We start from the raw sequence: 21,124 nt of genomic DNA, 5'->3' as shown, positions 1-21,124 counted from the left end.
CTGACTGCCGGACTCCTGCCGCGGAGCGGCGCTGGGCGTTAAATATGTGGCTCCTTTGTGTAGACATCAACATTTTTATGTTATGCTAATTAGCCCCTAGGTGCAAAGAGGGTGGTGCTGTTGCACCTCAGGCTCTATTCCTTTCCATTCCCCCCATCACTTTGAATGACAGGGCCAAGCACGGTCTGACTGCAGTGCGTTCGGTGCGCCCGCTGGGAGCTCCATCCCATGAGACTTCAGGGCCAGGCGTTGAGTACTGTACATCTTCACTGCCTGGCCCTGTTACTTAAAATGGTTTGGGTGAGCAGGTATTGGAAAGGTGTGGAGCCTGAGGCGCAACCGCACCATCCTTGTCGCACCCAGAGGCTAATTAACATAAAACAAATACGCTGCGTTCTACACAAAGGGGCCACCATTGCAAAGTACTGATGAGCATGCATCTTCCATGTAAGTTGGTTTCATAATGATGTACCTGCTGCCAGATTCCCTATAATAGGCAGTGCAGAAAATTCCCATAGGCTACAATAGTATTGTAGTCCATGGTAAGCGATCAGCGTGCTGAAGTCCCCTGAGGGGACTGAAAATACAGTAAAAATATGAAAAACTAAAATTTGTATAATTAGCACTGTCTATTAAACTGTACACAGTAAGAGCATGTTCTTCTCCAGGAAGTGCTACACACATCACACGCTTTATTTCGCATTTATCCGACATTTGTCAGTGCAGAACATTTTCTCGTCCTCTTTGGCGAATTTGACAGCCAGCTTTGGAAATGTTTTCATTGCAAAATGTAGTGGTACCTGATTTTTACTTTACCACGCTGAGTATTTTTGTGGACTTTTAAGACCTAATATAATGATAATTTGTTGTAATCCTTTCATGAATTGTTACCTTGTTTTGCATACTTGTGAATAACTTCTCTAAATCTTTTTTCATATGACTTTGCTGACGCCCTGAGTCTTGGTGATGTAAAAGATATATATGCCAAAGAAGATTGGATAATATTTAGGGGTTGCACACATTGATCACTTTTCTTACTACTCGCTCTCCTGTACCTAGGAGGTTGGGTCTAATAACGACTTCACTTTCAGGCTCCCAGGGGCTCTGCATCCAGCAAGGTGGATGACAAAGGCAATATATGCACTTAATATTGTCCTCTTCACTAAACAGTTGAATATTCCTCGGGTTGCACATTTTGTCAGCCTCATATATGTTCGCTTTTTGCACAAGGCCATTGAAAGTCGATGGGCTCCAAAGAATCATTTTGGATATGCTCCTGAGCACTTACCCAGATGCAGACGTCAAAAAAAGTGCTCTCACAGTTGCTAAGAGACATCTTTGGTATCTGTCAGAAACAAACGTAGGATTGGCTTTTTTGGAGGAACGTATTACTCAGGCTCTTAAGGAAAATAGGACTAAAAATTTAGAAACCAAACCTGCAAAGAAAAACCTCGTTTTTGAAGGAAAAGACCTGAGCCATTTCGTTACTAATTAAACCCAAGACGTTCTTTGAATTGTTTGGGATCCACGACGTGACAGAATACTGCAGTGATTCTCTAAGAAGCCATGTGAACGCTCTTAAGATGGTCAATGATACCGCAGAAAGAGGGATCGCTCTGATAAAGTCTAACGAATCGGTCAGGGACAAACAACAAAAACTATTCTTGTTGAGGGAAGTAAAACATCACAGTAAAGTCGTCACCAACCTAACAAAAGAAGGGATTGCATCGTTCAAAGTTGATTAATTTAACACGTTTTGCCCATCGTACTACATATTAATCTTAGTGTTTCGTTTTAATATTGTAAGTTTGATTTCTAGTTTTCCCAATAAAAGTAATTAACATCCAAAAATCTTTTTTGGATGTTTTTGGCCTTTTTTGGCCTACTTTTACAAAACTGATCAAAGCGTGCAACCTCTAAATAATATCCAATCTTCTGGGATATATATCTTTTTCATCACTGAGACTCGGGGTGTAAGCAAAGTCTGCAAAATTTTTATTTTTTTCCATTACAAAATGAAACGCCCTAAGGCTCCATTCACACGTCCGCAATTCTGTTCCGCATTTTGCGGAACGGAATTGCGGACCCATTCATTTCTATGGGGCCGCACTATATCCACAAAATGCGGAACGCACATTGCTGGTGTCTGTGTTTTGTGGATGCGCGAAACACATACGGATGTGTGAATGGACCCTAATCGAGGTGTTTAAAAAGATGCATTGGAGGTAATCTACAGGTGTAAAAAGTGATTAAAAAAAACTTAATTTGCCTTGGTAAAGCTGAATTTGCTAGTGCTTAAAATGAATGAAACAATATCTGGAGTTCTCCATTTTAAACTAGTTTTTGTCAATTTGCAGATAAACCTTTAAAGAAGAGGAAGCAAGATTCCTATCCATTAGAAGCTGGAGGTGCTACTGGGGGAAACAGACCAGCTTGCCAGGAGACAAGTGCTACAGGAAATGGGTCACGGCCAGCTTTAATGGTTAGCATTGATCTTCTGCATGCTGGCAGAGGGGACTCTCAGGCAACTGCAACTCAGGACTCAGACTCGGCAAAGAAACCTGAAGAAGCAAAACATTGTAATGATGGAATTGTTTCTGTGCCTCCTGAAGACCCTATGGAAGTTCTTAAAAATACATCTGAAAACAATCCAGGGACTCCAAAAAAGACGTCAGAGTCAGAAACTGAGCATCCTGAGCAATCCATCATAAGCACACCTACTAAAGATCCAGGTGACCTTGTGCCGGAGGAGTCGCTGAAAGAGGGCAACCCATGTGACATCAAAGCGGAGACCCCTGAGGTTGTTGGAAATCCTAAAGTTTGTGAAGAGAGCAAAAGCGAGACAAAGCCTGAAGAAAGCGAGACAAAGCCTGAAGAAAGTTGTGAGGACAACAAGATGGAGAGTAAAACAGATGAGGTAACGGAGGATGTAAAGGCAGAGTCAAATGACACCAAGCCATGTGACAACCAGGAGGGAGAGACACCAAAGGAAAGTGTCAGTGACTCTAATAAAGAAGATGACAAACAGGAGCAGAAACAGCAGCCAAGTACTCCAAAACAGCGTAGTGAAGGCAAATCGGACACTCCCAAACAAAAACCTGAGTTAAGGCGGGAGACCAGACAGAAGGGTGACAGCAAACCAGAGCAAGCCAAACAAAAGGCTGAGCAGCCAAAACAGAAAGGTGATGGGAGGCCCGATACGCCCAAGCAGCGGACTGATGGACGCTCTGATAATCCAAAACAGAAAAGTGATGGGCGCCCAGAAACACCGAAGCATAAAAACGATAGACCTGATACACCTAAGCAAAAGGGTGAAGGCCGACCCGAAACACCTAAGCAGAAAAGTGATCCCCGACCAGAAGGCCAGAGACAAAAAAGCGATGAGCGTACGATATTGACTAGACAGAAAAGTGACAGTCGCCCAGAGACGCCCAAACACAAACATGATAACAGAAAAGACTCCATCAGACTCTCATCCGACAAGAAACCAGATTCATCCAAAAGTAAAACCGATTCAAAGCCCGGTTCTCCTAGGGTCAAGTCTGAAAGTCGCTCTGATGCCGCTAAGCCGAAAGTGGATGGGCGACCAGGTCGTGAATCTTCAAAGCGAGATCCTGAATCTTCAAAGCGAGATCCTGAATCTTCAAAGCGAGATCCTGAATCTTCAAAGCGAGATCCTGAATCTTCAAAGCGAGATCCTGAATCTTCAAAGCGAGATCCTGAATCTTCAAAGCGAGATCCTGAATCTTCAAAGCGAGATCCTGAATCTTCAAAGCGAGATCCTGAATCTTCAAAGCGAGATCCTGAATCTTCAAAGCGAGATCCTGAATCTTCAAAGCGAGATCCTGAATCTTCAAAGCGAGATCCTGAATCTTCAAAGCGAGATCCTGAATCTTCAAAGCGAGATCCTGAATCTTCAAAGCGAGATCCTGAATCTTCAAAGCGAGATCCTGAATCTTCAAAGCGAGATCCTGAATCTTCAAAGCGAGATCCTGAATCTTCAAAGCGAGATCCTGAAAATCCAAAACAGAAATCTGAAGAAAAGAGTGAATCTGATCGTCACAGGGTCAGGAAACCGGAGTCTCTGAGGTCCTTCAACAAGAACGAACAGGATTCTAAACAAGGAAACAAGTCTGACCCTCCCAAAAAGGATAATTCTGAGCGAAAGCTCAGGCACGATTCTGAGTCACGGGACAGACTTTCTTCTGGGGAGCATAAATTAAGACCGGGAAGCCCACGGATTAAATCTGACAGTAAACCAGACCCAAGTAAATCAAAGACGGATAAATCTGCATTAAGGTCGCCAACTGGTAAAGATGACAAAAGGACCGATGGGAATAAATCCAAGGTGGAGGGGAATAAGGCACATGGGGACAACAAGGGAGGTTTCCCAAGTTACTTGTTGGGTGGGAGTCAGGGCACACTGAAAAACTTTGTCATTCCAAAACTCAAGAGGGATAAGGATGGCAAAGTCACCCAGGAGCCTAAGCGAACAGATCAGAAAGGGCAACAGAAAGGTGATAAAGTGGGTTTAGTGGAAGATCTTAACAAAGGAGCTAAGCCTGTAGTAGTTCTTCACAAAATGTCTTTGGATGAAGTACAAAAACTCCTTAAAGAAAGAGAGGAAAAATCCAAGGCGGCATTGAAGTCTAATAAGAACAAGCAATCGAAATCCAGCAAAGGTAATGCAGCAAAGGCTTTTTCTTTTTTGGAAATGGATGGGGGAAGCTTATTGTTCATTGAAGGCAGATGTAGAAATTAAAGAGCAATGTTTTTTTGTCTGGTTGTATTAGAAAGGCTGGTGTCCTGTTTGATATCGCACCTCTTAATGTCCATGATTGGGAGTTTTTTCAATGCATTTGTCAATGGAAGAGTGGGTAATTGATTCTTGGGTCTTAATGTGTTCTCACATGGATATTCTCAAAAGGTTTCATCTTGAATGTTTCGGTGCTGGGACACCACCAGCCAATACAATGAAGTAGCCTCTGGCTTATAGTCTCTGGTATGGCACAATGGGGGTAATTTATTTAGACTGGCGTTTTATACAGCAGTCTTGTATTGTCAATCTACTAGTACATTCTTTATCCTCAAAGGTGATGAGATCAACATGAAATCCATTAAAGGGGATGTCCAATTTTTTTTATTTGAATGACTTATCCCACCAATATCTGATCAATGGGGTCTAACTGCTGGGACCCTTGCCCATCAGCTGTCCGAAGAGACCGCAGTGCTCAGGATAGGTCATCAATGTAAAAAAAAAAGTGGACAACCCCTTTAAAGCTGTGTTGGTGGATCTTATTCCTTCTAGATGTAAAAAACAGAACATATATGTATATACAGTAATGCAGGAGGTAGAAGCTGTAATAATGTATATGTATATTTTTTTTACCTTCACTACTGTTCAAGAAGGAAGAAAAACGCAGCCTCAGGGCTCATGCACACAGACGTATTTTCTTTCTTTTTTTTTTGCAGAACGTATGCGGAACCATTAATTTAAATGGGTCCGCCAGAAAAAGGAAGTTGCATTCCGTATGTCCGTATTTCCATTCCGCAATAAAATAGAACATGTCCTATTATTGTCCGCATTACGGACAAGTATAGGACTGTTCTATCAGGGGCCAGCTGTTCCATTCCGCAATATACGGAATGCACACGGACGTCATCTGTATTTTTTGCGCAAAATACATACAGGCGTGTGCATCAGCCCTTAAAGGGGGTTGTCTAATGCTTTACAAGTGGTAGCCTGTCCTCCAGTTAGATCATCCTTATCTGAATGTTGCAGGTCTGACACCCCACACCCGGCCGATCAGCTGCTCCGCAGTAGGGTATTAGACTGGTAGATTTCTTAGGGATCCTTCACTGATTTTGTTACCGAATTTTCCATGACTGAATATCTTTTCCATTTGGGTCCACTAGTGGGGGGACGGGGGGGAGCAGGGTTACTAGTGGGGTGACAGGAGGAGGGGGGAGCAGGGTTACTAGTGGGGGGGGAGCAGGGTTACTAGTGGAGTGACAGGAGGAGGAGGGAGCAGGGTTACTAGTGGGGGGGGAGCAAGGTTACTAGTGGAGTGACAGGAGGAGGAGGGAGCAGGGTTACTAGTCGGGGGGGGGGGGGGGGGGGGAGAGCAGGGTTACTAGTGGAGTGACAGGAGGAGGAGGGAGCAGGGTTACTAGTGGGGGGGGGGCAGAGTTACTAGTGGAGTGACAGCAGGAGGAGGGAGCAGGGTTACTAGTGGGGTGGGGGAGCAGGGTTACTAGTGGAGTGACAGGAGGAGGAGGGAGCAGGGTTACTAGTGGGGGGGAGCAGGGTTACTAGTGGAGTGACAGGAGGAGGAGGGAGCAGGGTTACTAGTGGGGGGGGGAGCAGGGTTACTAGTGGAGTGACAGGAGGAGGAGGGAGCAGGGTTACTAGTGGGGGGGGGAGCAGGGTTACTAGTGGAGTGACAGGAGGAGGAGGGAGCAGGGTTACTAGTGGGGGGGGGGAGCAGGGTTACTAGTGGAGTGACAGGAGGAGGAGGGAGCAGGGTTACTAGTCGGGGGGGGGGGGGGAGAGCAGGGTTACTAGTGGAGTGACAGGAGGAGGAGGGAGCAGGGTTACTAGTGGGGGGGGAGCAGGGTTACTAGTGGAGTGACAGCAGGAGGAGGGAGCAGGGTTACTAGTGGGGGGGGGGAGCAGGGTTACTAGTGGAGTGACAGGAGGAGGAGGGAGCAGGGTTACTAGTGGGGGGGAGCAGGGTTACTAGTGGAGTGACAGGAGGAGGAGGGAGCAGGGTTACTAGTGGGGGGGGGGGGAGCAGGGTTACTAGTGGAGTGACAGGAGGAGGAGGGAGCAGGGTTACTAGTGGAGTGACAGGAGGAGGGGGGGAGCAGGGTTACTAGTGGGGGGGGGGGGGAGCAGGGTTACTAGTGGAGTGACAGGAGGAGGAGGGAGCAGGGTTACTAGTGGGGGGGGAGCAGGGTTACTAGTGGAGTGACAGGAGGAGGGGGGGAGCAGGGTTACTAGTGGGGGGGGAGCAGGGTTACTAGTGGAGTGACAGGAGGAGGAGGGAGCAGGGTTGCTAGTGGGGGGGGGAGCAGGGTTACTAGTGGAGTGACAGGAGGAGGAGGGAGCAGGGTTACTAGTGGGGGGGGGGGAGCAGGGTTACTAGTGGGGTGACAGGAGGAGGAGGGAGCAGGGTTACTAGTGGGGGGGGAGCAGGGTTACTAGTGGAGTGACAGGAGGAGGAGGGAGCAGGGTTACTAGTGGGGGGGGGGAGCAGGGTTACTAGTGGAGTGACAGGAGGAGGAGGGAGCAGGGTTACTAGTGGGGGGGGGGGGGAGCAGGGTTACTAGTGGAGTGACAGGAGGAGGAGGGAGCAGGGTTACTAGTGGGGGGGGGAGCAGGGTTACTAGTGGAGTGACAGGAGGAGGGGGGGAGCAGGGTTACTAGTGGGGGGGGAGCAGGGTTACTAGTGGAGTGACAGGAGGAGGAGGGAGCAGGGATACTAGTGGGGGGGGGGGAGCAGGGTTACTAGTGGAGTGACAGGAGGAGGAGGGAGCAGGGTTACTAGTGGGGGGGGAGCAGGGTTACTAGTGGAGTGACAGGAGGAGGAGGGAGCAGGGTTACTAGTGGGGGGGGAGCAGGGTTACTAGTGGAGTGACAGGAGGAGGAGGGAGCAGGGTTACTAGTGGGGGGGGGGAGCAGGGTTACTAGTGGGGTGACAGGAGGAGGAGGGAGCAGGGTTACTAGTGGGGGGGGGAGCAGGGTTACTAGTGGAGTGACAGGAGGAGGAGGGAGCAGGGTTACTAGTGGGGGGAGCAGGGTTACTAGTGGAGTGACAGGAGGAGGAGGGAGCAGGGTTACTAGTTGGGTGACAAGACGGAACCATGATTGGGGGAGGGGGGAATCACTTACTTGAAGACTGACAGGCCGGGCTCCTTAGCTCTCCAGCAGCCCTGTCCTGTTTGCCAGGGTCCTTGGGCAGTGTGCCCCGCTCTCCTTACTACAGCCACCCCCGGGAGCCGGCCCCTCCTCCTTTTAGCTCCCGCTGGCTTCCCCTGACCTGTATCTCTCTGGCGTGCCAATACTCAACCAATAACAAAGGTTCTTGCTGTAAGAAGGAGCTTTGTTATTGGTTATTTCAGGCCGCAGCAGCATTGCTGGGCTGTCTGTGCCGTTCACAGCGCTCACTGCTCTGATGAATGCGGGGGAGAAGTCTAAGTCATATTGGGTACACCTTAGACTTTTTCCAGGCAGTAAAATCGCCTGAACAAGTGTCAGACGCTTGTACAGGTGTTATTGCGACCTCTGCGTGGGGGTCCCAGCCGTAGGACCCCCCATCGATCTGATAATTGTCCTGTGGTTGGGAGTAACTTTAACCGGCCAGAATTCCCCGTTAATACAGCCCTAACCCTCGGGCCGGAAGGACACGGCTCTGCTGTTACTGCACCACTGCTGAGACTGGAGCGAGTGAGAGCAGGTAGTGATGACCTCTGACGTAAAGGGTCGGACAGACCCTGCAGCCGACTCCATACTGATGTCGTTCTGTTTCATATCTTTCAAGGTAACAGTACGTGTTGAGGAGTTTGCCGCCTTCTTGCTGTATGTTCTGTTGCACCTACAAGTGTCCAGATCGTTGCCCTATCAATGTGTTCATTTCTGTTTGTCAATTTTAACGTTGGTAATTAGTGAAAGTTATGACTACTTTTTCAGTGATTATTTAATTTTTTTTATGTTGAGCCCAAAAAATATTGCCTTCTGAACGTGACTGTTTTGTGTGGTTTAGTCTTTTTCTGAACAGATGGGAGACGCAAAAGGTCTTTATGTTTTTGCGCAACTTGTTTGTTTCAGAAAACTGCAATATGTGACGCAAGTGATAAATCCCCACAATAAGCTCCGATGGTTTTTATATTCCATCGCTTATGCCGTCTGCTCCCTATGTGAATGCCGTTACTTGTTCTCAGCGCTTTACGATAAAGGAAGATTTTCTGCAGAAATGGACGCGACTGCCCCGTTCCTCTGCTGCACTGACCTCATTGAGAATTACAAAATGGATTTCAAGTCGCAGAAATATTTGCAACATGTCTGTCGCATGTGAACTTACCCTTGTCTACCAACCTGCGGCACCTTTGTAAAGTTCATGTAGAGTCCAGTTGGCAGAGCTGCCCATGGAGGCAACTTTTTGGTTTCATAAGGAAAATGAAGCTGTGCTCGGATTGGGATCTTAACGTAAGGTTTGCTCCAGGGCTACAGAAGAGCTTATATTTACGGATTCTCCTTTGACGCACGGGTCCAGGGACGCAATGAATTGGTCTTAATTTCCGTGCTTCAGACCAAGCTATGGAGGAATACGTTTTGCATCTATCATCAAATTACACACATGTCTGCAGTTCTTGCATCGGTCTCAAATTGGCTCCAACTTTCAGGTTGTTTGAAGGTTCCCATTCATTGACAGCAAGCAGAGACCTTGAGAACCAGAGTATATTAGCAAACAACTGCAAAGCCTTTTGTTTTCTAGTGACAACATACATGACACTGATGCAGGACGACCCTGTAGTCAGGAGAGTTGTGCCCGGCGTGGGTGCCCGTGTAGACGTCCGTCTCGCTGGCAGAGCCCCGTCCTCCCTTTTCTATACTCTGTCTTGCCCGTAATCCTCTTTACAATCGGCATTCCCCTTCCCTGTGGTGTCGATTAGTAGTTTATCAGGTCACAGGCCTCCTGCTGCTTGTCTGGTACAACCTGTGACGTCGTGTGGTTTTACGGATCAATACGTTATTTATCAAACATAGGATGGAAAAGTGGATTCAGACGGGCAGATTATCGCAACCGAACGTTCCTACAGACGCTTGTTCACGACGGTCTGCCCGTGAAAAGACGCCGCCGATCACCTGACAAGCCCATCCATCCGGAGATCCTAAATGTGCATTTCTGGGCAGCAGATCATCCGGTCTAAGCGGCGATCTGCTGCACAGAAACAATGCTGCTGTATAAGGACGGGGGATCGCCATAGCAACCGCTCGTCCTCATACTGCGGAGGTGATCACAGCTGTTAAATGCAGCGCTTCACCTCAACGTAACGAGCAGGCAACTGTCGGGAAGGAACGCTGCTTCTGATAACACATAAGGCTGGCGCTCCGTTACACCGGCCGGTGGAGGAGAAGCGGGTGCTGCCGCCGTCATTCCTCCCGTGTTCAGTTCTATTGATTAGTGACGGCCCACCCTTGATTATACAGGTAGAAAGATGCCCATCAGCCGAGAAACAAGCGTCTGTTCAGTTAGGGTACAACCACACGGTGCAGTCGGGACTCGGTTGTAAAGCTGTCAAGTACTGCTGCGGTCGTACTCGACAGCTTCACAACCTCATCCCGACTGTTACGAGGTTGTGGGTATAGTTGCTGCCTCAGTGTCAGGTTCTCACATGCAGTTTTTGAAGCAAAAATCGGGTGCGGATCATAAAAAAAAGAAACTTTTGAGGTCAGATACTACTCCAGAATGTGTGACGGCGTCCTTTACTGCCGCGCAGTCGCATTTAATCCGAGGCAGCCACGGCCGTACTTGAACGCAGCACGGCTGCGCCATGACCGCAACCGCACCGCGTGGTCATGCCCCAATACTGGCCATTTGTCGGGAAATGAGACGTCTTATGGCCCCAAAGTCATGCAGTCTAATAGGGCCTTATGGGGTCCTATGTGGCAATATGTAAATGGTATGAATTGTGATGGGTGAATGGTGCACGCGTCTCCCATACAACTCCTTGTGAATTGTGGTGTTGTGCTTGGTGACTGCTGGAGCCGTACTGCTGGCGGCTGTCTGTGGAGCAGAGGAGCGGTAAGCAGTGTTTAAAGCTGTCATATGGCAAGTCCTTCATCAAAGCGGTGCGGTCAGCAGCCCTTACTGATTCTCTGCTGTCTCTAGAATAAGGCCGGTCTTTAACTTCGTATTCTGACTCATTTCAAAAGTTTTCACCAACTTTTCAAACTTATTATTGCTGTTCTAATACTTTGCGGTTGCGCTGATATGCTGAAAAGGGGAACCCTTCCCCCAACTATGGTCCAGAATTCCTCTGGCTTTCGGCACCCCTGGAGATGAGCTGCGGCCAGTGCAGGGGAATAGTAGTAGGTGGTCAATCCAGATGAACGGTGGTAGATGAGCGCAGTGAGCGGCTCTCCATTAGGGCTTATAGAGGGCTCATCACTGCCATATGCTCCCAGCGTGTGTCAGCGAGGGGCCCTGTTCTGACCTCTGCTCCTCTCACAGGATTGCGCAGTGTTGGGCCTCATGCACACAAACGGGTTTTCTTTCCACTTCCATTCCGTTTTGTTTTTTTGCGGAACCATTCACTTGTAGAAAATACAGAAGTTCCTCCGTGTGCATTCCGTTTCCGCTTGTCCGCATGGCCGTTCCGCAAAAAAATCACGGTCCGAGGTCCCACTTAAGTGAATGGGTCCGCAAAAAATACGGAACGCACACGGAACACATCCGTATTTTGCGGATCCATAATGTAGAAATGCTACGCCCAGCCCATATTGCTCGTGTGTTTGGTGATTAATAAGTTACTGTTTCTGTATACGATCCGCAAAAAAACGGATCAAATACGGAAACCATACGGATATGTTTTGTGCAATAACGGAATGGAAGAAATCAGAGAAAATCAGTGACTGTGGGGCTGATGGATCCAGACACATTGGATTGAGAGGCAGGGGACATGCATTAAGTGCTTCTTAAAGGGGACCTGTCACCTTTACTATGCTGAGGACAGCACGGTATAGTGACCGACCCACTGATGTCAGCGCTACGAGGGAGATGAGTCTGAGACTCGTGGATCCGTCTACCTATAGAAGAACTGCGTTTTAGCCTAGAAGTGAAAGTCGGCTGAAATCGGCCAGCCTGTAGGGACCGTCGGCTTAGAAAAGGAAATACACGTATCTATAATTCTATAGCATGGTTTCATCAGAGCGGCACTTTGTGCTGTTCCTCTGTTATCCCTCCTAGTAATTTGACATGATAACTGTGAGTCCCTGCACTCCACTTTGACAGTAGGAATGGGTTGTCAGTCCTAAAAAAATTATTCAGGAGGAATAACAGAGGAATGGTGCAAAGCCAAGCTCTGGGGCTGTATAATAGATGAGGGTTCTGGACTCTCAGACTTCACCTAGGAGGGGGGCGGGGGGGACGTTGCAGGTTTTCTGCAGAAGAATTGCTGCGGAGCGGGGGGGCCGCGACATTTACAGCAAGTGACATCTCATCCAACATCGAAAGCAAAACCTGCCCCCAAACTGACCTGACAATGCATGGAGTGAGACCTGGACTGCCCCTGCCCAATCTGCATGCAGGGCTAGAGCATTTCCAAGCCTGGCGTCACACCACGGGGTTATTTGGGATTTTTATTTGAGGTTTTTAGGCAAAGAACACCAACCCCAAATGGTGCATAGAAATCTATAGGAAATATTAAAACGCCCGACACCCATTAATTTTTTTTTTTTTTTTTAAATATACAAATTTCCTGGAGTTTTTTCAAGCCAAAAGAACATGAAAAAAAAAACTTGGCCGTGCGCGGGGGGTGTGTCCTCTGGCCGTGCGCGGGGGTGTGTCCCCTGGCCGTGCGCGGGGGTGTGTCCTCTGGCCGTGCGCGGGGGTGTGTCCCCTGGCCGTGCGCGGGGGTGTGTCCCCTGGCCGTGCGCGGGGGTGTGTCCCCTGGCCGTGCCCGGGGCTGCGCCATGCTCTGACCCCTGCTGGCTTCTGCTTCTCCCCATCTGCTGGGGGCAGGATGTGTGCCCCCTGGTGCAGTGAGGTTTAGGCCCCCGCACACAGGCTCAGGGCTGGTACACTGCCATCCAGTGGATAGTTGCCGTGTGACAGCCTCTGTATAATGACTGCACCTCTCCACATCCCTGGGACATGCAGCACTGTCGCGACAGCCGATTCCCCGTGTACCTACCTACCTGCCTTGCCTAGTATGAATGATTCCAGACCAATAATAGCGTCCTTCGTCTTGCGGCGGGGAGTGACCACCAGGCGGCGCTCGCTGCCTCCACTCCGGCGGTTGTAAACACGTTGTGGCCGTGACGTCGGTAACCAAAACCGAAAGCGCTTCCTGCTCTGAGGCGCGCGCTGAGCTTTGTTTGTGTTCCGCTCTGCGCCACAAGAGGGCGACGTCCTGAGAAAGCGGCAGCACGTGTAGCGAGCGGCGGGCGCGCCAAGGGGGCACAGTCACAGCCGCGGCAGCCGCCCGGTCCTCCTGAGCGCGCAGGCAGTAAGGCTAGGCACGGGGTTAACCCTTTCGGGATGCTGGTCTAGACTCGATATTACATGCAGCGGTCTTTGTCCAGCTGGAAGCAGCCAGATCCCATTCTAGTCGGTGTGAAGGATCCAGGTGCCCAGTACATCAAGGGCTCTTTAGTCTGTTTTCTCACTGGTGTTGTCGGTGGGCTATGGGGAAAGAATCCTCACAGACCCCGCTTGCTTTAATGTGGCCCTTCTAATGTTTTATTTTTTTATTTTTCCTGTCAGTAACTGCAAACCTGAAAAATTAGTAATCTGAATGGGCCGCCGCTTGTGATGGTGAACCCTCCTCATGGCTGGCGGCCGGGTACATAAAGATCTGATGTATTAATTTAGGAGCCTCGGGTACCCCTGACCGGCAGCGTCTGGCTGTCTCCGGACGTCCCATAGAGATGAATGGAGCGGCCGTTCTCATGCCCAGCCTGCTGCTTTCATTTTGGGATGCTCCGAGGGGTTTTGGGGTCCCTGTTTTTGTGATCAATGGTAGGAGGACCCTTATCAATCTAATAGCTATCCTCTATCCTGTGGATGCCAGCATACCCCTATAATATTGTCACATTTGCATTATGGCATCCATGCGTAATGACCCAAACAGCGCTGTACGAATGCCTGTTGGCCTATAGTGGTGGGCATCGAGGTTGCCATCATCTTGGCGACCTCAGCGGTGCGGCACTAGTCTTACCGTCAGGTGATGAAACCTCGCTGGAAGCAGCAATGTGAACAGAGCCTTAATTATACTGATAAGAAATGGCTCTAAACCTTGGGGTCTAACAGGAAAAACACTCGGGGTCATTTATCAAACTGGTGTAAAGTAGAGCTGGTTTAGTTGCCCATAGCAACCAATCCACCTTTCATTTTGGACAGCTCCTTTGGAAAATGAAAGGTGCAATCTGATTGGTCGCTATGGGTAACTAAACTAGTTCTACTTTACACCAGTTTGTCTCCTCCCCCCCCTTCCTTTGCTGATGTCAGTCCTGGTAAAAATAAAATGTGTAGTTACACTTAACCCTCGGTGTGCAGTGAATTATTGATGATTTGTCAGCAGACAACGGGCTCTTCATGATATCAATAATACATTCACCATTTTCATTTACGGACCGCGCAGTGTTACATCTCGCCCCGAGTGTAATCGGATGGAGAGCAAGTTATTTAAATGTGTCCTGCGTCTGATGCCCCCTTCATGGACACCAGATGCCACTTTCCTGAGAGGGGGGGTTAGCGGTCAGTTTTTCCTTACGGACTTGCAGTTAGAACCACGTTGGTCATGTATAAGACACTAAGCCCAGCACCGGCGGTAGCTGAAATCTCCCAGCATTCCTTACTGGCTCAGGAGAACGCACTGACCTCTTGCAGTACAGGGGCTTGGTTATTTGGATAGTTATGTGCAGGAAAACCTGCTGACTGTTTCCAAAGGCAACCAGCAAAATCATGAATGCTGCAGCTGCATGCGCCGTAACTCAGGGAGTAGGATAACGCAGAGTGTATATGCAAAACGCTGCAACCAGACTTTTATAGGGGTTTTCAAGGAGTACATTTGGTGGCCTATCCTCAGGATAGGTCCTCCATGTAAGATCGGTGAGGGTATATCGCTCAGCGTCCCCGCCAATCAGCTGTTTACAGAGGCTGCAGCGCTCCATTGAGCTGACCGGCTCAGACCATGTGATGTCACATTCATCGGTCACATGACCTGTGTGCAGCTCTGCTTCATTCAAGTGAATGGTCCTGGGCTGTAATACCAGTCACATCCACCACACAATGTACGGCGCTGTGACGAGGCCTGCTGGGTCAGCCCCTCCTGAGGACAGTCACCGATATTGTACTCCCTGAAAGTCCCAGGAACCCCTTAATGACATGCAATTTGTAAGGATTGTGCCCGCTCTAGAGCGGGCGCCATAGCTGCTGGGGGCCAACTGACTCCTAGAGGCAATACTGTGAACAGCGATAACTCCAATCATGGACATTTAACCCCTTAGACACTGTGGTCAGTTTCCTCCATAGGAACATAATGTGTCTCCCATTGACTGCCGATGATCGCACTTTGCAAAAGTGAGAGAGAAAAAAAATAAAATTAACAATTAAAAATTCAAACTGCTTATTCCCCTTGAAAATAAACAATAAAAAAAATTGCACCGCCCCACCCCAAAATGCGGGAGAAAATCAAAATGGCCGATTTTGTAAAGTCCCCCTATTGCACATGCGATCATCAGCGGTCAATGGGTGACTCATTATGTTCCTACGGAGGTAATTGATAACACCGCCTAAGGGGTTAAATGTCAGTGATTGGCATCATCACCGTTCACAGACTTGTCTCTGGACAATTTGAATAAAAAGATCGCTACAGGTCACCCCGCAAAGAGTGAGCGCTCACACAGCTTTGTAGTGTTAAAACACAAGGAAAACATTATAAATCTGGTATCGCGGTAATTATACTGATCCGCAGAATGAAGGCCGTAGTAAGTTTTACCTCCTTGATTTATGTAGGGCAGTCATGAACTTCCCGCCCCGGTAATGGCAGCTGAAGTGTTTCTTGCTGTCTGCATTTATTACTTGGTTATTGATCCGTCTCTGGCGTTGTTGGTACCATTATAGTCAGTCCCACATTCCCGGTTGGTCTTCTGCTACTCTGTGCAACTCTATAGGAGGCGCCGGCAGTCAGATCCTTGCTTAAAGGCTATGTACACATTTAAGGGGCATTTTCTCTAATTGCATTAGGGCTCATGCGCAGACCGTATGTATTTTGCGGTCTGCAAAACATGGATTCGCAAAATAAAATAAAAAGTGCCGTGTTACATCCGTTGTTTTTGCGGGTCCATTGTAACAAGAATCGGATATGTTTTTTTTTTTTTTAAGGAACGAACATACGGAATTCAGTCATTTCCGTGTTTTTTTAATTTAATTTTATTTTTTGCACACCCATTGAAATGAATGGTTCTGCATACGGGCCGCAAGAAGAAAAAAGCAACGGACAAAAAATTAGGTTTTGTGTGCACGGTCCCTTATACTCATTTTGAGCTAAAAATAATTTTTTTCATTTGATCTTTATTAAAAATGGAGTATTTTTCAATGTGCGGCCTTGAGTTTCTCTAGTAGCAGGATTTTCCTCTGTTCAGTCAGACATAGAGTAAGGCTACTTTCACACTGGCGTTTCTGGATCTGCTTGTGAGATCCGTTTCAGGGCTCTTACAAGCGGTCCAAAACGGATCAGTTCAGCCCCAATGCATTCTGAATCGAGAAGGATCCATTCAGAATGCATCAATTTGGCTGCGTTTGGTCTCCGTTCCGCTTTTGAGGCGGACACCAAAACGCTGTTTGTAGTGTTTTGGTGTCCACCTGACGATGCGGAGCCCAACGGATCCGGTCTGAATTACAATGTAAGTCAATGGGGACGGATTCGTTTTCACTGACACAATATGGTGCGATTGAAAACGGATCCGTCCCCCATTGACTTTCAATGTAAGTCAAGACGGATCCGTTTTGACTTAGACTTTTTTCTAAAGAATAATGCAAACGGATCCATTCTGAACGGATACAATCGTTTGCATTATAGGTGCGGATCCGTCTGTGCAGATACCAGACGGATCCGCACCGAACACCAGTGTGAAAGTAGCCTAAGCTGATGGCTCCTGATCGCTGACCTTCTATACACTCATTATAGCTCCGTTCTTATCTTTTAGTTATTAGATGACAGGCACAGATTTGCACAGCTAGACCGCTATCCCTTTGTGACAGAACAGCTCAATATTTTTTAAAAAGACCAGTGATGAGGCAATATTCAAATTCGTGATATTTTGCGAATATTTGGGCTAATAGTCGTCATATATTCTCGAATTCGTGATCTCGAGTCATTTTCTTGATTGCGAGAATCGGCCATCGGAAAATTTGCGATACGAAAACTTTCCTATTGGTTGCTAGGGATGTTGCTAAGTGCCGGTAGTCGCAATAAATTTGCGATTAGAATATTTGTGAATACGAATATATAGCACTATATTCAAAATAGTCTCAAAGTGGTGATATTCGCGATTAAAATTTGCGATTCGAATGTTCGCACTCAACAGTAATAAAGACCAATTGAAGAAAATATATATATATATATTTTTTTTTAGCTCAGAATGAGTAAAATGCAATCCTAAAACGTTAGCCCCCGAAGGTGTACATAGCCTTTAAAGGGCATCTGTCAGCAGTTTATTACCCATGACACTGGCTGACCTGTTACATGTGCGCTTGGCAGCTGAAGGCATCTGTGTTGATCTCCTGTTCATATGTGCCCGCATTGCTGAGGAAAATGTTTTAATATATGCAAATGAGTCTCTAGGAGCAACGGGGGCGTTACCATTACACCTAGAGGCTCTGCTCTCTCTGCACTTTGGCAGGACCAGGTGTCATCATGTTTTCACTGCCTGGCCCTGTCAATCAAAGAACAGGAGGTTTGGCTGACAGTCTGTGGGGTGGGGGGGGGGCTCCCGTGTGTGTGTGTGGGGGGGGGGGGGGGCGGCTCCCTACAGATGATGTCGGAGAAGAGACAGATCGGGCGAAGACTGTCACTATTTTCCCCCGATTCTTTTGTCCTCCAAGGAGATAAGCCGTCACCAGAGGTGTCTGGCAGTGGCTTTCTCCCCCTCTCCCTATTGAATGCACTGACACGTTCTTTGGAGCCGGGAAAGAAAGAGAGCTATTGGCCAAATGATCACTTGGCCGATCTCTATCGGATGTGAACGGCCGCCTTTACTCTCTATCTTGTGGTTAAGGATAGAAGTGCTGGTGGTAATATAGCTTTCAGCAGCGTCCGTACTGAGCTGTAAGCAGGTCGCTTCCACAAGTGGTAAAGAGCCAGAGCAATTCAGGTTTTTTAGTCAAGGGGTATTCATATCATTACAAACAACACATTGCTAGCGCACGGCACGCCAGGAGTTTGTCATCAGTGGGTGTCCACCCTCTGGGAACACCACGCAGCCCATTGTAAGTCTCCACCTGTGAGAGGGGGGGGGGGGGGGAAGGGTGACGAGGACGCACTCTATAGAGGATGGTCCCCCACCGCTCATAAAGTAATATGCCATCAGTTTATAAGAATGGAATAAACCTGCATATGTAAATCCTAGACCTGTCTGGTCCTGAAGAAGGGTAGTGTATTGTGAGAAAAGTGCCCTATAATGAATTTTGCTTGTATTTTGGGTTTTTACATGCCACAAAATAAACCATGTGTCCAGTGACCATCTATATGACATGATGCCATGCATGTGGGGATAACTATATTTTGTGTGTTTGTGCAGCGGGCATCGACCAGTCGGTCCTGAAAGAGCTTCCCCCTGAACTGGTGGCAGAAATCGAGTCATCCATGCCAATCTGCGAACGTGTGAAGATGAACAAACGGAAGCGGGCCACGGTCAACGAGAAGCCCAAATACGCCGAGATCAGCTCCGATGATAACGAAAGTGAAGACGACTTTGAACGTAAGGGTTCGCTCTGCCGTCTGAGCCAGAATGTGTCGCGTAGACCACCTGTAACGTGTAGTAAATGTAAAACTTTTCTTCAGCCTCTAAGAAACGACACAAAAAGGAGAAGAAGGATGAGGAGTGGAAATGTGAGGAAAGAGAGCGACGAAGCTCAGGGGATCACCGCCGTGGGAACGATAACCGGCGGAGCAGCCGCTACAGGGAACGCAGCCCTGAGGACTCTGATATGGAGGGATCTCCACCGCCGAGCCTCAGAGAAGGCAAGACTCCATAGCTGAATGTTAGGATGCGTCAAATGTCAGAGCTTTTCGTGTGTTGCTGACATGTTAATCGCAGAAATTCCCATCGCATACGCCAGATAATTGTTCAGTTGTCAGTGGTAAAGCGCGCCGGGGTGTTTAATGGCTGTCATCTTTCCCTTTAGTCGCCCGGCAGATGAGGAAGAAAGAACGTCTAAAGAAAAGGAAAGCCTACGAGCCCAAGCTTACCCCGGAAGGTGAGAGAAAATCCACACTGCCATTTTTAGTAGGTGCCATCTTTTTCAATCAGTTAACAGTTTTTGTTTTTTTTTGTACAGAAATGATGGACTCTTCCACGTTTAAGAGGTTTTCGGCATCAGTGGAAACTATATTAGAAAATCTGGAAGATATGGACTTCAGCAATTTTGGTAATGTGTTAAATGAAGAATGATACTTGCATTGCCTGTCTTTCTCGATAAAATTGGCTATGCAAAGTTTCGGCTAATGAATTTGGCTTTTTTGTGTGTCCATTGGATACTGGCCATTTTTAACCTGATTTTCATTGTGGATCTTGCCCCAATCCCTTTTTAAATTGCGATGAAATTTAACATTTTCTGTAACCCTAAAAAAAGCATTTAAAACGCATGTAATCATTTTGCTTTTTAAATTCTCCCCCCCCCCCAGGTGACGACGAAGAAATCCCTGCAGACCTTCTGTTGGGAAAACATCAGTTGAATGAGCTTGGCAGTGAGTCTGCAAAAATAAAAGCAATGGGCATCATGAATAAGGTAAGGGGTTTCCACACGTAGGCCTTCAGGTCAGTATGGTTAGGATATCATTACATATTTTATTTTTAATTTTTAATCCTTCAGATTTCTTCAGAGAAAATGGTCAAGTTACTCGGGATTCTTGAGAAGAATATCCAGGATGGTTCTAAGCTTTCCACTTTGCTGAACCATGTAAGTGGGCATTTTGTGTTATCTTCAGAATAAGGTCTGACATTGATGACCCATCTTAAAGGGAATGTGTCACCAAAAATTAGCTGCCAGTTAAAACGAGATAGTAACACACACCATTTTTTTTCCCCTAATTTGTTTTTATTTTGATTTATTTATTCTATTTCCCGAACATAATTATGGGGGCAGTCATCTTACCCCCAAGGGGATGATGAAGAAATCCCTGTAGACCTTCTGTTGGGAAAACATCTGTTGTCTGAGCTTGGCAGTGAGTCTGCAAAAATAGAGACCATTTTGAAAATTGCTTTACAGCAGACACCTGGGCCATAACCAGAATGGACAGAAAGGGGGACCCCTTTAACCTCTCTGCGAGAGTTTTCTAGATATGCTCTGTAACCTATGCAGAGGTCATAGGTTACAGAGCTTTGACAATCGCAATGTTGTGAATGCTAGATCTGATGTTATCTGTGTATACAGGTGTCATCTGCTGTTGTAATCCTGCTTGTAATGATAAGCAGATAACTGCAGTAAAGTGAACTGCACAGACCAACAAGTGGCACCTAGTAGGCTTAGTGGCCAGTGTGAAAAAAAACTGCTGGATTTTATGGTTTTTGTTTAAACATATTTATATGGAAAAAAAAATGTTAAACATAAAACTGTGATTTAAACAGTAGGTCATTTTCTGATGACACATCCCCTTTAAAACAGTTGCCCGGTTTTAGATATTGATGACCTATCTTCAGGATAGATCATCAGTATCAGATTGGCGGGGGTCTGATTCTCCTGGTGCTAACTGGTGTTTTTAATTTTAGAACAATGATACAGAAGACGAGGAAAAGCTGTGGCGCGATCTGATCATGGAGCGAGTAACCAAGTCTGCTGATGCCTGTTTGACGGCCATCAACATTATGACATCTCCCAGTATGCCCAAAGCAGTTTACATTGAGGATGTCATCGAGCGTATTCTTCAGTACACTAAATTTCACTTACAAAACACACTTTATCCCCAGTATGATGCTGTTTATAGGGTCGATCACCATGGAGGTGAGTCAGGGATAGAAGTGGTCTTGTACGTTCTGTATGCATTAATGACCACTTGTGTGTCATTTCTTTTGGTTTATGATGCGTTAGCGTTGTCTTTGGCTATCCTGCTGTATTTAGTAATACTAGAGGTTTATTTTTATTTTTTTAGTGCTTTAGAGATGAGCGAATTTCCG

At 47.3% G+C, this 21,124-nt stretch overlaps 1 protein-coding gene across 1 annotated transcript in view; it reads left to right on the top strand.

Annotated features, from left to right (window-relative positions):
* Positions 1-21,124, top strand: part of NIPBL (NIPBL cohesin loading factor) — a 158,192-nt gene that overhangs the window by 69,835 nt on the left and 67,233 nt on the right. The window contains exons 10-18 of the mRNA XM_040420964.1: positions 2,358-3,599; positions 3,999-4,682; positions 18,530-18,709; positions 18,793-18,972; positions 19,137-19,208; positions 19,290-19,379; positions 19,636-19,739; positions 19,824-19,910; positions 20,720-20,951. Coding sequence (XP_040276898.1) covers positions 2,358-3,599; positions 3,999-4,682; positions 18,530-18,709; positions 18,793-18,972; positions 19,137-19,208; positions 19,290-19,379; positions 19,636-19,739; positions 19,824-19,910; positions 20,720-20,951 — 2,871 coding nt within the window. The remainder of the gene's footprint in view (positions 1-2,357; positions 3,600-3,998; positions 4,683-18,529; positions 18,710-18,792; positions 18,973-19,136; positions 19,209-19,289; positions 19,380-19,635; positions 19,740-19,823; positions 19,911-20,719; positions 20,952-21,124) is intronic.

Source organism: Bufo bufo, chromosome 2, assembly GCF_905171765.1.
Source record: "Bufo bufo chromosome 2, aBufBuf1.1, whole genome shotgun sequence".
In the NCBI taxonomy this organism is placed as follows: domain Eukaryota; kingdom Metazoa; phylum Chordata; class Amphibia; order Anura; family Bufonidae; genus Bufo; species Bufo bufo.
Note: the sequence above shows the minus strand (reverse complement) of the source record. Positions and strands in the feature narration are given on the sequence as shown.